This window comes from Prionailurus bengalensis, chromosome E3, assembly GCF_016509475.1.
Source record: "Prionailurus bengalensis isolate Pbe53 chromosome E3, Fcat_Pben_1.1_paternal_pri, whole genome shotgun sequence".
NCBI classification, from domain to species: domain Eukaryota; kingdom Metazoa; phylum Chordata; class Mammalia; order Carnivora; family Felidae; genus Prionailurus; species Prionailurus bengalensis.
In genome coordinates, this window is record NC_057357.1 from 40,289,436 (window position 1) to 40,305,035 (window position 15,600).

General features: G+C 64.3%; 1 protein-coding gene across 17 annotated transcripts in view; it reads right to left on the reverse strand.

Annotated features, from left to right (window-relative positions):
- MAPK8IP3 (mitogen-activated protein kinase 8 interacting protein 3) overlaps positions 1-15,600 on the reverse strand; it is a 48,147-nt gene that overhangs the window by 1,936 nt on the left and 30,611 nt on the right. For 9 of the 17 annotated variants that reach the window (XM_043560995.1, XM_043560998.1, XM_043560988.1 and 6 more), the window contains 21 exons: positions 10,637-10,648; positions 9,253-9,270; positions 8,001-8,058; positions 7,686-7,838; positions 7,034-7,115; positions 5,830-5,960; positions 5,317-5,373; positions 5,064-5,234; positions 4,320-4,446; positions 4,081-4,176; positions 3,805-3,960; positions 3,055-3,220; positions 2,218-2,400; positions 1,934-2,123; positions 1,711-1,830; positions 1,553-1,633; positions 1,401-1,468; positions 1,167-1,315; positions 594-765; positions 400-513; positions 165-203 (listed from right to left, as the gene is read on the reverse strand). In XM_043560995.1, the coding sequence (XP_043416930.1) occupies positions 165-203; positions 400-513; positions 594-765; positions 1,167-1,315; positions 1,401-1,468; positions 1,553-1,633; positions 1,711-1,830; positions 1,934-2,123; positions 2,218-2,400; positions 3,055-3,220; positions 3,805-3,960; positions 4,081-4,176; positions 4,320-4,446; positions 5,064-5,234; positions 5,317-5,373; positions 5,830-5,960; positions 7,034-7,115; positions 7,686-7,838; positions 8,001-8,058; positions 9,253-9,270; positions 10,637-10,648 (2,343 nt within the window). The remainder of the gene's footprint in view (positions 1-164; positions 204-399; positions 514-593; positions 766-1,166; positions 1,316-1,400; positions 1,469-1,552; positions 1,634-1,710; positions 1,831-1,933; positions 2,124-2,217; positions 2,401-3,054; positions 3,221-3,804; positions 3,961-4,080; positions 4,177-4,319; positions 4,447-5,063; positions 5,235-5,316; positions 5,374-5,829; positions 5,961-7,033; positions 7,116-7,685; positions 7,839-8,000; positions 8,059-9,252; positions 9,271-10,636; positions 10,649-15,600) is intronic. The other 8 variants (XM_043560991.1, XM_043560999.1, XM_043560986.1 and 5 more) reach the window with 6 other exon arrangements.

Consider the following 15,600-nt stretch of genomic DNA (forward strand, 5'->3'; position numbering starts at 1 on the left):
GCAGGGCCCCAGGACCCGAGCCTGAGTAGGAGACCAGATCTCTAGCGGGCGAGGGGCAGAGGGTGGGAGTGCACCCTCGCCGAGGGGCCAGGCCGGCCTCGGCCCACAGGGCCTCTCAGGCGGGGGCTTCCCTCTAGGGGCGGGAGACAGGTGCTCTGACTTACCCCGGAGCCCCAGGAGCTGGCCTCGGTGCAGGACCACGGCTGAGGGAGATGGGGGGGACGGAACATGGAAGAGAGAGGAGAGGAGTCACGGGAGGGGCGGGGGGGGGGGGGCGCGGGGCAAGGCCGCAGCCCGGGAGGCACCCCAGCCCCCCAGTACGGCCCGGCAGAGCCCGCCCCACAACCCCGGCCCTGACTCTCGCCCTTTGGCAGCAGCCGTCGGTGGGGGGTGACTCACTCTCGGTCAGCGGGATGGAGATGACGACGCCGTTGCCGGTGCCCACCCAGAGGCGGTTGCCCGCGATGAGCAGGGCTGTGATGCGCACGAAGGAGAAGCCCAGCTTGCCTGTGCCTGGGGGGGGGGGGGGGGAGTCAGCATGGCGGGGCCAGGGGCCCTCCCTGCCCGCCCCCCGAGCCGTCACAGCCCCTCACCCAGCATCTTGCTGACATAGGGTTCGATGTCCACGTCCTGCAGGTGCTGGTGGGTGTGGGCGTGGTAGAGCCTCAGCGTGGAGTCCAGGCGGATGGACACCCACACCCCGTCGCCGATCCACGCCAGCTGCCGGACCTGGCTCTCCCGCCGTGGGTGGGCGTCAAACGATTTCTGTGGAGTCACGGCAGCTTGCGTCAGCGGGGGTTGGGGGGGGGGGGTACTCTGACCCTGCCACGGCCACTGGGTCACTGCAACTTCCCCTCTACTGCCTGCTTTGCTCCTCAAGGTCCAGGCTCCGAGGAGGAGCTGTCGCCACCCACCCGCCCCCTCCGCGCACGGCCAGGTGGCCGAGGGGAGGCATGTGGGGCCCACGTGGTGTCACTCTGACTTGTCACAGAGTGCAGCAGCAGGTGGGATCCGGACAGACGCACTCGCAGCCTGGCCGGTGACGTCGTCTCCCCGAGCACGTCTCCCGTGACCCCACGAAGCCCCCAGTGCCTGTTAGAAGGCACGTTGGGAGTGACCTCAGCTGACCGGCCCTGCACGGAGACCCTCCTGCCGCCAGCACTCACCTCGATCTGCATCGTCTTGGGCTGGATGACGTGCACCTTGTTCTTGTAGCCGCACCAGACGCGGTCGTACACGACGGCCATGCAGCGGATGGAGTGGTGTGGGTGGCCCAGGTCCATCAGGTGGTAGTTGCTCAGGTCCCACTGGCCATCTGCAGAGAGCCCGAGACACCTGCTCACACCTGGCCGGGGCCCGGCTCCGCTCACACAGGGGTGGCTGCTCGGCCCAGGCCTCACCTTCGCCTCGGTGGAAGATGGCCAGAGTTCCGTCTGCCAGGGCCACCAGCACTCGCCCTTTCACGTGCCTGGAACGGAATGGTGGTGAGCGGGTGGAGGCCAGGCCACCCTGGGCCCCTCCCGTGCCCTGGCCTCTGCTGGCGGTCACATACACCAGGCTCAGGACGGAGTCCTTCAGCTTGATGGAGTGCAGACACTTCTTCCAGTTGGCCACAGCCGAGTGCACGTAGAGCCTGTGGGAGGAGGCCGTGGTGGGCAGGGGTGCTTGCCCGGGGACCCTGCCCCACCGCGGCCCCAGGGCCCCACCTACCAGCCATTCTGGGCTCCCAGCCACATAGTGGGGGCAGCGCTGGTGCTGGCCCCCGCAGGGTCTGCGCTGGGCTCCGGCTCTGGCTGCACACCCCCCGTGTCGGCCTCCTGCCCGTTCTCGCTGCAGGAAGGATGGCGGCTCCAGGGTGGCCTGTGGAAGCCCGTCCCCGCCCGCCTCTGCCAGTCTCCCTCCCCTCTGTCTGCCCCGTCCCGAGTTCGCCCACCTGCCAGGCTGGGTGCTGGGGGCCGGGGTGGGGGCCAGGTCAGTGAAGACGTGCTCCGTGAGGGGCCCGGGCCGCACCGCAGCTGCCTCCGCCTCGCTGGGCCCAGAGTCTGGCACCTCCGTGGCTTCTGTGGCCTCTTCCGTGGACTGAGCTGGGTTGACCTTCCCGTTGGCGACGGCAGCCACCTCCCCTGCGTGAGCAGAAGGTGAGCCTGGCTGGCTGGGCAGTGGGGAGGAACGCGGGGCTCAGAGAAGATAGCCGCCTGGGCTCAGGCCCAGACTCACCTTGGCCCTTGTCCAGCACCGGGGTGTCCCCTCGGGAGGAGCAGTTGCTGCGTGGCACGTTGCAGCGGGTGGCACAGCCCACCAGGGTGATACCCGCCAGCACACCGTCTGCACTGGAGTCTTCTGGGTTTACGTCGCCGTCCAGGAAGATCTCCCCCGGAGGGTAGTCGCTGTCACTGGCCGCTGGGGGGAGAGTCACCGCCCCGTCACTCCTCACCAAGAAGCCCCTACTATAAGACCACACACCCAGGGCTCCTGTCCCGGTGTGGGTGCTGGGGGAGGAGGTGGGCCCCAGGCTCTCCTCTCAGGCCAGCCCAGCCTCAGCACGGGGGCCTGCAGGCCACCACTGCCTGGAGGCCTGGGAAGCCTGCGAGAGTGGAGTAGTGAGACTCCGGTCTCTGAACAAAGGACTGTGGTCACGTGACAGAACCTTAAGAAGTCTGAGGAGCTTGGGGTCATCTCAGCAAATGGACCCCGGCAGGGCCCTGGCCACCCCCGGGTGCTGGCGTGCGGCAAAGCCAAGCCTGGGGGGGCCCCAGCTCTCCCTGCTGCAGCCGGACAGTGGGAGCTGGGCCCCCCAGTAGGTCCACGTTCAGCACCCGACTGACATTTCCGTCTGTCCCGAGGCCCAACGCATCTCCTTCCAATTGGGTGAGTGGGCCTCACCTTGGGTCTCGCCAGTTGTTCACAACACTAATGGGGACACCCCCACAGGCTCCCGAGTGTCCACATCATGTCCCAAGCAAGGCCGGGGCCGCCTCTACATCGCAGCCATGTGCGGAGCGGCGCAGACCCCAGCGCTGTGGGTGTGGGCGTCCATGCGGGGCTGGCCCTCACCTGGAATGCTGGAGATGCACAGGACGTGGGCATTGCAGACGGTGAACTGGTCCACCACGGTGCCCGGCTGGTTGGCATCGATGATGACCACCTTGCTGGTGGTCAGGGTGCTGGTGAGGATCCACACGCGGCTGGAGGTGGCATCCACCTCGGGGAGCTCTCTTGCCTGTTTTGGGGCACAGGAGACGGGGGCTGGTGCCGGGTGCGGGCCACACCAGCAGCCGCACGGGGCGGTGGGGCCACCTGGACTCTATCAGGAGATAACCTTGCCTGTGGCCTTAGGGGAGACGGCTGTCCTCCCTTGTAGCAGGGCGACAAAAACTCGGGACTGGACTTTCTACCAAGACCGCCGGCATGTGTGGCCTCACTCCCATGGAGAACTGAGCTCCTGAGTCTAAGTCCCTGCCCCCCAAGTCAGCCTAGGCCACAGAACAAGGACCCGCGGGTGAATCATTTCCTGCCGCCCTCCTGTGCACAGCTCGCAAGGACAGAGATGCGCCCGGTGGCCTGACCCCTCCAGCCCTACCGCCTGCAGAGCGTCTGGGCCTCCACACTTCCCCACCCGCCGAGGACAAAGCACAGGCCCCGCGTGCCCTGGACAGGGGATGGGTCCTCAGATGAGCCCAGTCTCCAGCCCTGGCCTTAGTCATCCTGTCTCTGTCACTCCCAACAAGACTCCAGTGCCGGGCACAGCCCGAGTACACACACGGCAGCAAAGCAGGTGTCTCCGGCCCTGCCTTCCACTCTGACCTTCTTCTCGGGGGAGGTGTGATTGCTCTTGGTCTCTCCTTCCACTTCCCGGTCGCAGGTCAGAGGGTCACGGCCTGGCGGGGGCTTGACTCCATTCGCGGAGTCGTCCTCGCTCGGTTTCCACCCACTCAGGTTGACGCCCGCAGCACACCACAGCTGGGAGAAGGGTCGTGTGGTCAGGAGCCCAGTCCCCTCCGCTGGCCCCTGGGGGGCGGCGGGGCCTGAGACAGGTGCTCCCGCCCACCCCCACGTGCCAGGCCGACTGGGCCGGCTCACCTTCATGGTTGGGTCCTTCTCCACCAGAGGGCGGCAGTACACGGGGACAGGCACGTTCTTCATCCGCGTGTCCTCCTGGCCCCCATTGGGACTCAGCTGCAACCACAAGGCCGAGTGGCCACGTGGGCGCGAGGCGTGGGGCAGAGGGCCGGCCCCGGGCAGGAAGGGCCGCGGGGGCACCGCAGGGCTGCCCCGGCACCCTCCCCACCCCACCCCGCGCCCCGCGCCCCCTGCAGCACCTGCTTGTACTTGGCCGGCAGGCTCCAGCCGCAGGCCTGCAGCCGCCCGTCGTCATTGCGCACGTGCTCGCGCACCTGCCGGTACTGCTCGCGCTTCTGCTCCCGGCGGGCGGACGAAGTGCAGTCACTGGGCAGGAGGCGCGGCAGGTTACTCCTCAGCCGCGCGGGTCTGCCCTGTGGGGCGTGCGCCCCGTGCCCCGGTGCCCGTTCGGCCGTTGCTGCCACCGAGGGCTGGCTGGCAGGGCCCTGCAGTGAGGTGCCCTCCTCCCCCCCCCCCCCCCCCCCCCCCGCCCCCAAGCCTTAACAGGGCAACTTCAGTCTTCTGATGCAAGACACAGAATTCCCCACTTCTGCCCTGGAGCCAGATTCTTGGTATCAAAACTAAGGAAAACATAAAATTCCGAAGGACGCCTATTCCCCGGAAGAAAGCCAACCTTGCTGGTAAACTTCCCATCAGCTCCAAGCGTCCCTGTGGGGCGCAGGTGCACAGGCCAGGCGGGGTTGGGGGGGTCCCCCAGGGCAGGGGAGCACAGCTGAGAGACTTTGTGCAGGGACTGAGGGGAGGGACACCTGGGGCGCCCCGTCAGGGTGTGGGCACAGAGAGGTTAGCCTCCTTCCCAGGAGGGACCCCGCCCCCAGCACAGGCCTCACGCTCCTGCCTCGGAGCCCAGAGGGGAGAGGCCCCGGGACACACCGTGTCCTCCTCGCCCCCCGCCCCCACGCAGGCCAGTGGGAGACACTCACTCATCGGGGAAGAACTCCAGAGGCCGGCTGCCAGCCGAGATCTGGCACATGGCATGGCTGCGGCGCTGGCTGAAGCCGGCCGTGGTGGGTGATTTGTAGTGAATGTTCACCGAGGGATAGGAGCGCTTGGCCGGAGGGGGGCTGGAGGAGGAGCTGAAGAGGCGGCTGAAACTGCCAGCGGAGGCATGGGAAGTGAGGGGCGGCCAGTGGGGAGCCGTCCCTGCCCCCACCCCACCCCGGCGCCCCAACTCACAACTGCCAGATGGTGGACTTCTTCTTCTCCTGGACAGACGGATGCTCTCGGGACGCTCTGCGGGGAGGGGCCGGGAAGGAGCCCCGCTCGGCCAGCGTCCAGTGGACTTGCCCACACACCACACCCCCTCTGGGCCCTACCCAGTCAAACCCTGCACCGCTGTTGCTGGACTTCTCTGGCTTTGCTTGCCCAGGACCTTCTCGGGGGGGGGGGGGGGGGGGGGGGGGGGGGGGGCCCTCCCCGTGGCCAGGAATGGAGCCTTGGGGAAGAGGGGTCCCTGCGTGGGTCAGTTCAAATCCCCCGAGGGGTTCCAGCACACCAGGCCCAACATGCCCCAGCTCAGCTCTAGCCCCTGGCCGGGTCGGGCCCCCAAACAGCTCCCATGAGGTCCCTCCAGTCCTCCTATGAGACACGGGGCTGGGGTGCAGACCAAACTCAATCTCTGGGGGTCACAGATCACAAAAGGAGATGGGGGTGCCTTCCAGAACCCCAAGGGCAGCCTGGGGGACCCACCTGATCATCTCGGTCCACCGCACGGCCTCCTGAAGCTCCATCAGCCTTTCTTTGTACTGGTTCCGCTCCATGAGCACACGCGCCATCTCCACCCGTGTGAAGCGGCGGCGCTGCGCCATGGGGATCTTGTCCTGGGGGGGGAGGGGGGCGCTGCCGGTCAGCCAGCGAGGGGCCTGCTGGCCAACTCACACTGCGCTTCCTCGCCGGGCTGGCCCAGGTGTGGGCGAATCCCAGGGCGGGTTCCCACGGAGCCTCAGGAAACGTGGCGGGGAGGGTGTGGGCAGGGGGCAGGAGATGCCGGGGGCCTGCCCGCCCCCAAAAGGTCACATGATACACTTGAGGGCTATGACACGGCCCCTGGACACCCTGGCGATCCCAGGTGAAACCGTCCATCAACGCTAACAGGTGAGGCCGGTCCCAGGTGGAACCATGGGAAGACAGGTTCTAGGGAAGGTGCAGTGAGCAGGACCTGGGGTCACACGTCCGAGTAGGACGTGGGAGGTTCTGGCAGATGTGTGGGGTCTGCCGTCTGTGGGTGCTGTGACAGGACCAAGTCCGCTCCGAGGAGCTGTGTCCTGGGCTGCTACAGTCTGGCACAGGGGTGAGGGGCCAGGGGGAGCTGCTGGGCCAGGGAGCACGAGACCCCGGCCCCAAGCAAGGAGGCACGGGCCCCGACTGATGCCTCCCGTGGCTCCACAATTCACCCACACCTTTGTTTCTGCTCCTGGGGGTGGGGTTGGCTGGGCTGAAGGAGCACCTACTGCGTCTCGGATGGCTGCTACGTGAGCAGCACCCTGACACCCCCGAAGCTAAGAGCTGACAAGAGGTGCGGCCAGGACGCACCACTCACTTTGGGACGAGTTGCTGGGCCCCACCCTCTCCTACAGGAAAGCGGCCCAGTCACCAGACCTGGGCTCTATTCCAGAAAGGAGGCCAGAAGGGGTCCACGAATTACGGGAAAAGACCCCTACAAACATTCCCTGCATGTCAGGTACGAACCCCCAAGGAGCAGAGGGCTCCTGAGAACATTCCTTGCACCTCAGAGGGGGCCCACAGGCCGAACGGGGGTTCCCACTAAGAAGGGGCAGAGGAGCTGACAGAGGAAGGATGAGGAGGGCCCAGAGACCCAGAGAATTAGCACGCCCCGGGAGCCCACCCCGCACCACCCGCCCCCCCTGCCCCGCATGTTAATAGTGGAATATACCAATTCTGTACAGAGATAGCTGCTTACATCCTCCACCTCTTCTTTGGGTTCGCGGCGGGCGATGATGGCTTCTGACTTCACTCTGCAGGACGAGGAGGGAAATGTGACTGTGGGGAGGGGGGGCGGAAGCCCACAGCCCTGCTAGCTCACGCCTGGAAGCCCAGATGTCTCTCCTGGCTGCCCAGCAGGGCCGTGGGGCCTGGCTAACGGGCAGGCAGGGCCACGTGCACAGGTGGCAGGGCCGCAGGCCGGTCCCAGACAGGTGTGCGGCACCTGCAGGCCCGACAAGTGCCGCCTGCCCACTCCCTCCTGTCACACCCCCACTCCGGTCTGGAGCTACAGGCACCCCTCGGATGAGCATCAGGCTGGAAGAGAAGCCACAGGGAGGTGCAGAGTGCTGGGGAGGGGACCCCAGAGCTTCCTGGGTGCCTGAACTCCCTCCTCCTCAAGAAACATAAGGCACGAGAGTGGCAGGACACCCAAGGCGCGACATCCATGCCTCCTGGGGGACTCCCGGGAGGATGGGGAGAGGAGGCCCACAAGTGAGCTGGAACAGAGAGGAGGTGAGGCTGCTGCCCGGGGGAGGAGAGGACTGGGGTGGGGGGCGGGCCTGGGCCCTCTTCCTCCCAGGAGCCTCCAGGCCTACGCTCACCTCCTCAACTCCTCCTCCAGGTCCTTGATGCGGCCCTCCAGCCGGGCTTTGGCCTGTCTGGCAGCTTCCAGGTCCCCTTTCAGCACCTCCTGCTCCCCGGACAGCTGGTCCACCTTGGCGATGAGGTCATTCTTCACCACGTTCAGAGCATTTCTTTGGAAAGGCAGAAAGATGAGGGCTCTGGGTGAGCCAGCCTGCTCGCTATGATGGGGGCCTCCAAGGGGCTGAGAGGTCACAGCTCCGGGTTGCTACAGGGAGGCCCGGCCCTGGGGGAGGGCCATCTCAGCAAGCCCTGTGCCAGACAGGAGTCCTTACTTGGTTTCTAGAAGCTGTGAGTTCTCCAGCAGCAGGTTCCCCACTTCCTTGCCCATTCCTGCAACAAAAGGCACAGAGAGATTACCTGTGCCTGGTGAGGCCAGACCCTGACACTACTATACCTGCCCCAGAGTACCAAAAATCCTCCCTGGGGGATGGCTCAGCCCTGGGAGGGCAGAGGTGAGGGCGCGAGGCCAGCAGTCTGGTCTCTGGGAAGCCAGACAATCCCTGCAGAGGGATCTCTGCGGCTCCTCGGGCGGGCTCTCAACCCAACAACGCGGTCAGGAATGCAAGCCCAGAACAGCCCCTGGAGGGTACTGAGGAGGGCCCTGCTGCCTCAATGGGCACGGCAGCCCTGGGTTGAGCTCCCGCGGCTATCCACGTGAGGCCAGCGTGCCGCAGGGCCCAGCCGGCACCAGCGTGAGCCGGCCCCAAGGACCACCTCAATCTGTCCTCTCTGCCAGCATCCTCCTGTCTCCCCTCGCCCTTCGGGAGGCAGACCCTTTGCAGGGCCGTCCCCGGGAGAACAGCGGTTGGTGCTGTGGTGATGGGGACAGAGAAGGCAGCTCAGGACGGCACAGAGCCCCCGGCCAAGGAGATGGGATGGCCCCATGGTAGGTGCGGCCCTCCACCGGGGCCAGGAGTAGGGCTGGGGGAACCTGGCCCGCCGCGGTGGGGACAGCAGGAGGCAGGGGTAAGGGAGAGCGGGGAGGACACGCTCCCTGGGGTTGGTGCCCAGAAGGGCCGACCCGGCCCCTGTAGGCCAGCCCCAAAGTGGACCCCGCCGTCTGAGCTTTGCAGGCACGCCACAGCAACTCCAAAGGACTGAACCTCATCTGTTGGGACAGAAAGCCCCAGAGACCCAGGGTCTGTTCCTCCCATTCACCAGCCCCCCACCCCCGGTATGAGGCGATCGTGAGACGAGACCCCCGACACACACGGTGTGTGCAGAGTGGCTTCTGACGGCTGTCCCCATCTGCACCCCCTGGCCTCGGATGTGGCCCGCCCCGCCCCCCCCAACCTGTCCAGGGTGTGCTCGGAGGGAGGCGGCTGGGGGGCTCAGCACTGCAGCTCCCCACTCGAGCCCCAACCCCACCCTGGAGCCAGGAGTGCCTGTGGCCCCTGCTGACCCCACCGCCAGTCCCACCATGCAGAGCAAAGCAAAAGGCTCAGGAGGCACGAGAAGGTGTGAGGCAGACAGAGGAAGCCAAGAAAGGGAGGAACGCAAACTGAAACAGGGCCTTGGGCTTACCAAAGAAATCATGGCGCACTGCGAGAGTCGTCCCAGTGCGGGAGCCCAGTGCGGGAGCCGGGTGGCGGGGGGGTGGGGGGGGGGGCAGGGGAGGGAGGGAGGGAGAGAAAGAAGCGCATTAAGCCTCAGTGAACAGCAGGGCGGCGGTGCCGTGTGGCTGCTTCTTGCTGTGTTAGAGGTGGACACGGGGGAGGGCAGCAGGGCCAGGGGGGTGGCACGGAGCCTGCTTCTCGCTGGGTTAGGGGTGCACACAGGGGAGGGCTGGGGGGGTGGACACGGGAGAGGGCGGGAGGGAGGGCCGGGGGCTGGACACAGGAGTCGGGGGACGGAGGGCCGGGGGGTGACACAGGAGACGGGGGGAGGGAGGGCTGGGGGGGTGGACACAGGGGAGGGTGGGCAGGCCGGGGTGGTGGCACGGAGCCTTCTTCTTGCTGGGTTAAGGGTGGGCACAGAAGAGGTCAGGGGTGCCGGGAGGTGGATGCAGGGGAGGGCTAGGAGGGCCAGGGGGTGGACACAGGGGAGGGTGGGAGGCAGGGTGGGTGGACACAAGGGAGGCCGGTAGGGCCGGTGGGTGGACACAGGGGAGAGCTGGGAGGGCTGGAAGGTGGACATAGGAGAGAGCTAGGAGGGCCGGGGTGGTGGACACAGGAGAGGACGGGAGGGAAGTCCGGGGGGTGGACACAGGGGAGGGCTGGCGGGCAGGTGGGATGGACACAGGGGTGGGTTGGGAGGGCCGGGGGGTGGCACGGAGCCAGCTGCTCCTTCTGGACATTGCATCCTTGGCTGCACAGGTTACCAGGCCAAGGGCAGCGGGTGATGAGATGAGGGGCCGGGCAGTGTACTTGACCCCGTGCACCAGAGTCCTGGGCCGTGCGGGTGGTGGTTTAGGGCACAAGTCTGCAAATGAGGGAAAGCTGTGCCCGGGTCCCGGCACGCCTTCGAGTACACGGGGGAGGCCGCGTGTGGACGGGCCGGGGCCTCAGAGTCTCCTGCTGCGAACAATCGGAGAAGCCCGGAGATGGGCCATCTGCCACGTGGGCATGGGACCCCTGACTTCTGGGGTGTGCCTGACAGGGGAGAACCCTGAGAAATGTCACTGGGGCACTCTCTGCCTTTGAGGGACAGGGTCCAGGGCACAGCCATTCTCCCTCACGTGTCAGGGCCATTGTCAGTGGGCTAGTAGAGCAAACCAAGAGAAGCTTCCGAGCGGCAGTAGGCTGGTAAGCAGAAGCACGTGTGCCTTAGTGGCCTGGAGGGGACCCAGGAAGGGACAGGCCGCACAGCCTGTGGTGACTGGACAGCAGTGGGGAGTGTCCCCAGGATGCCCCCCACTGCAGCCGGACAGTGCCGTGAGGAGGGGTGGCAGACGGCTGGAGATACGCACCTGAGAACTCCCCTGGGGCCGTGTCCAGCAAAGCACAGAGAGACGGGGGAAGGAAGTGACAAAGGTCAGTTGGTGACTGGAACCAACAAAATAAAGAAATTCTTATTACAGAGAAAGCAACAACGCGTGAAAGAATACAAGCAGGTGTCACCAGGCCCGTGGGCGACAAATCCCACTGGGGACGGCAACCCTGAAGGAAAACAGAGACCCCGAGCGCCGGGCCCCACACCTGCTCAGCCCTCAGAAGGGCGAGGCCCCGAAGACGCAGCAGCGACGGCCGGGGAAGGTGAGAGGGTGTGCGCACGGGGGCTGCGCCGGGGGGGCCCGGGGCGTCCAGGCCCCAGGTGCCCCCAGAGCGCGTGAGCTTGGCCTCGTGGCCCCCGCCTCTCCCGCCAGCCCAGGCCTTTCAGAAAGGGCGCGACCTCAGGGAAAGGACGGCCAGAAAAAGAGAAAGAAGCAAGGGCCCGGCTGGCAGGGAGGGAAAGGCAGGCAGAAAGCAGGGGCGCTGGGGACAGGGGTGGAGGCGTGTGGGGCCGGCAGTGCCTTCCTCCTGGGCTCCAAACTTTTCCCAGCTGAAGACTGGGTGCAACAGTACTGTGTACGTGGTCACTTCGTCACTTGACGTAAATGACACAACGCACAACGTGCTGCAGGAACTGAAATGATAAAGGAATGTGCCAGCTCAACAGTGGACGTGACCGCTCGTCTTGACGCCCCAGGGCAACCGTGCTCAAGAGCTGATCTTCTGTCTCTCAGAACTCTTTCCAGATAAACACCAGCTTTTCTTTTTAATATTTTTATTTTTGAGAGACAGAGACAAAGCATGAGCAGGGGAGGGGCAGAGAGAGAGAGGGAGACGCAGAATCCGAGGCAACTCCGGGCTCCGAGCTGTCAGCACAGAGCCTGACGCGGGGCTCGAACTCACGAACTGTGAGGTCCCGACCTGAGTTGAAGTGGAACACAAGTGATTGAGCCACCCAGGCGCCCTGAAGAACACCAGCTTTTAAAACACAAAACCAAAGGGGCACCTGGGTGGCTCAGTCGGTTAAGCGTCTGACTCTTGGTTTTAGTTCAGGTCATGGTCTTGCGGCTTCGTGGGTTCCGGGCCCACGTTGGGCTCTACGCCGGCAGTGCAGAACCTGCGTGGGATTCACTCTCTCCCTCTGCCCCTCCCTCCCCACGCTGTGTCTTTCTCTCTCCCAATAAATACATACATACATAGGCACATACGCACAAACCAAGGGCAAATACCCAGCCTCTTGGCCCATTTGCTCTGTCCCACCTGACGCCGTGTCACGGGACTGTGCACTGGAGATCTGCGCTCGCCTGGGATGAGTGCTCAGCGCACAGGGGCGTGCACTCACCGCCCAGCACCCCGGACTTCCAGGCGGGGACGGGTAGGAGCGACCGCTCACCTCACCCCGCCAGCACGGCTCCGCAGGCCGCACGACCACCTCCCGGCCGTGGGCGCCCTAGCACCTGCTTCGTGTTTGTTGCTCTTGTGAGAAAAAAACAAAAACAAAAACTCATCTGTGTTTTCTCTTTTCTGTCCTGCCTCATTCTTGAAGTTGAACATCTTTTTGTGGTAGGTGGGCATCTTCTGGGAACTTCCCGATTTCATCCTCTGCTCAGGTTCCACTGTACTTGACCTCTGTCAGCGAGGGAGATCACGTATATGTTGACTTGTGCGTAGCCACACCTGGCAGCACTTTCCTCTACGGTTGTGGCCATGCAGAGAACACTCTCCGGCGTTCTTCCAGTCCCGCTGTCCTTGCGTGTTTATGTTTAGGTCCGAAGTCCCCCTACAAAGTCTTCTGTGTACGGCGGGAGGTTGGGACCAGACTTCACTCTTCACCAAATGGCTATTCAACTAATCCACCCGTTTTCCGGTGATGTGAAGCGCCACATTCAGCGTCGGTGAATTCCCACGTGGGGCCAGCTCTCCTCACACGAACCGGAGGGGTCACCGGTCTGTTGCCACCCCGGGTCCGCCGCCCTCCGCGTCACAGCTTGTAAACCCTTTGGTGCCTGGAGCGTCAGGCAGCCCTGCAGCCTGTTCTTTCTTAGCCCTTTCTGGGCTCTTCTCACATGTTCTCCTGGACGGAGTCTGGAGTCTGCTCACGAAGCTCTTTGGCCGGGGCTGGGTACGGACAATGGGCTGAGCCGTGAGGCCACCCGGCAGCTTTACAGAGCTCAGCCCGCAGACCCGGAGCGTGCAGAAGTTCTCAATGCATGAGGCCTTTCGTGTTCTTTTTTTAAATGTTTATTTTTTTCTGAGGGGAGGGAAGGGCAGAGAGAGAGGGAGACACAGAATCCGAAACAGGCTCCAGGCTGTCAGCACAGAGCCTGATGCAGGGCCTGAACTCAACGAACTGCAAAATCATGACCTGAGTTGAAGTCGAATGCTTGACCGACTAAGCCGCCCGGGTGCCCCTTTCTATGTTCTTCCGTCATGTTCCCGAGTTCTGTGCACACGGGCTGGTCTCTCTCTCAAGGTTAACGTCTAGACGGCGTCTGGGTCTGGTTGCCACGGGGCGGGACCCCGCTATCCGGGCACAGCGCACTGGGTAGAATGCACATCCGGTCGGCCTGTGCGGCCTTCGGACTCCAACTCACTGACGCAGGGTGCACTGCCTGGCTCGTCTGAGCCTCAGTTTCCTCGTCCGTGAAGGAGAGATGTGACCTCCGTAGCTCGGGCTCCCTGGAAACTCCCTGGTAGACGCCCAGCACGTGCTACGTGGTCACTAGGTGCTAACTCCTCGGCTCCCCAGCTACGTCAGCTCTGAGAGGCTCACTCTCGAAGCACGGCGCCTCTGAGACTGGGCGTGCTCTCACGATCGAAGTCGTGTCCCCCTTCAACTTGAAGCAAGGGCTTCCTTTCCTGGAGATTTCTAAACTAACGGCGTATCTTACAAGCGGTGCGGTCAGCTCAGTGAAACGTAACAAGACAGGCCCATCCAGGGTCCTTCCTTCCTTGCTAAAGGAATTCACGGTCCAAATGCTGTGGCGAACAGACACGATCCAAATGCCCGATCCAGACACGCGGAGCTTTGAAGGACGCTGTCCTCAGCCACACCGACAACATCACCGTGTTTCTGCTATCGCAGGACCTTGTCACTGTGAGGACGGCCGCCCACTGGCCGCGGGCTTTTTGCTGTTTAGCAGCCACACAGGGAACGCAGGGGACAGGCATGAGGCTCTTCAGAAAGACTCTAGCCGAGCCAGACAACGGGGCTGGGGCCCCTCGGCAAGGGGACTGGAGCCGACCCCAGCCCATTCCTCCACCCTGCTGGGCAAAGGGAGGGCTCCTCTGCCTGGCGCCCCACTGACACAGTGTGACAGCGCCTGATTCTTTCTCAACTCCCAGGGGCGGCCTGCCTTTCAGATGCCCGTCGTGCCTAAGGCTCTGGAAGGGCACGCCCAAGAACGGGGCCCACGCCAGCCAGAACAGAGCGGGGCCCAGGGTGGCCACCGGCCAGTGACCAATGACGGGACGTGCTGGCGGGCAGGCCACCCAGAGTCACGGGCGGCGACGAGGCCGGCCAACTCCAGTCATCCTCCACGACCACGCGAGGGACCAAACGTGGAGCAGAAGCATCAGCCACGATGCCCAGCAGTGGGTGAATGGCCACGGGAGGTGGGGGCCCATCTGTGCCACAGAGCACCGCTCTGCCGGGGAAGGATGGAACACTGACCCCTGCTACAACACGTACAAACCTCACAGGCACTGGTGCACAGAAAGAGGCCAGGTGGAAGAGTTGGGCCAGGTGACAGGAAGCGCCCGAGAGGGCAAGAGCACAGACACAGATGGGTCACTGTGTGTGGGCACAGGCTTCCTTCGGGGGGGACAGTGCTCTAGAGCTGTGGGGTGCTGACCTCACGGCCCTGAGCTCACTCAGAGACACTGGACTGTGCGCTCTGGGCAAACCCATGACATTCCATCCCTAGAAAGCACAGAGGGCGGTCAGTCACGCCTGCTGCTCTGGCTGGACCTGGGTTCAAGTCCCCAGTGTGCTGCTTCACTTCACCTTCCCCGGGCTCAGCTTCTTCATCTATGAAACGGGGGCGGCGGCAGCACCCCAGATTAAAGGCAGACGCGCACATCTAACGCTGGTGTGACTCTTCTCGTGACCGTGTCGATGACTGGAACCGTGTCGTGAGACGAGACTGAAAAGCACAAGGGCTGGGACTCCAGCTGGGCGCCTCCCCTACGATCCCCTCCCCAACCTGCAGCCGGCCCCTCAACACGGCGCGGGGCAGCTGAGCTGCCCACGGCCAGGAACTCGAACGTGGAGCCGGGTCGCGGACACACGAACGCCGTGTGCCTATGCTCTCTTCCAGGGAGAAGGCCGCCACCTCTTTCATCAGAGACTCAGGAGTGCAGCACACACGAGGCCCTCGCGCCCTCACAGCCTCCAAGGTGGGCCTGGCAGAAAGGTGCTCCTTCGCGGACACACACGTGCGCCCGGTCACCCACTACAGCCTCGCTCCCGGGCACAAACTCTAGGGACGGGAGTTCCTTCCCATGCCTCTCCCGGCCTGGCAGGTCCAACGTCTGAAGAACAGCCAGGCACAAGCCCCACGGAAGCCACATCTGGGAAAGCAACGTGGAGCCAGCGTCAGGAGCCCACATCTCTACGCTGAGGTTCCCACCTCTAGAAACCTGTCCTAAAGAAGTCTCCAGGCGGGGCGAGCTGATTTACACCCATAGGTATCTGTGACCGCAGTATCCAAACAGCAAAAACCAGAACCTGGCAGAACGGGTTGAGTAATTTACAGTCTCATGCCACAAGGTGAAGCGCACTGGGGGTATTAGCAGGTCAGAGAGATGGTAACATCGCCCACAAAGGGGAGGACAGACATGACCCGAAACCCCCCACGGGCCACGTACGTGTGTGTGCTATGGCACCTGGGAAGGTGCACTCGTCACGATCGTCTGGTTTTTACGCTCTTATTGGCAATTT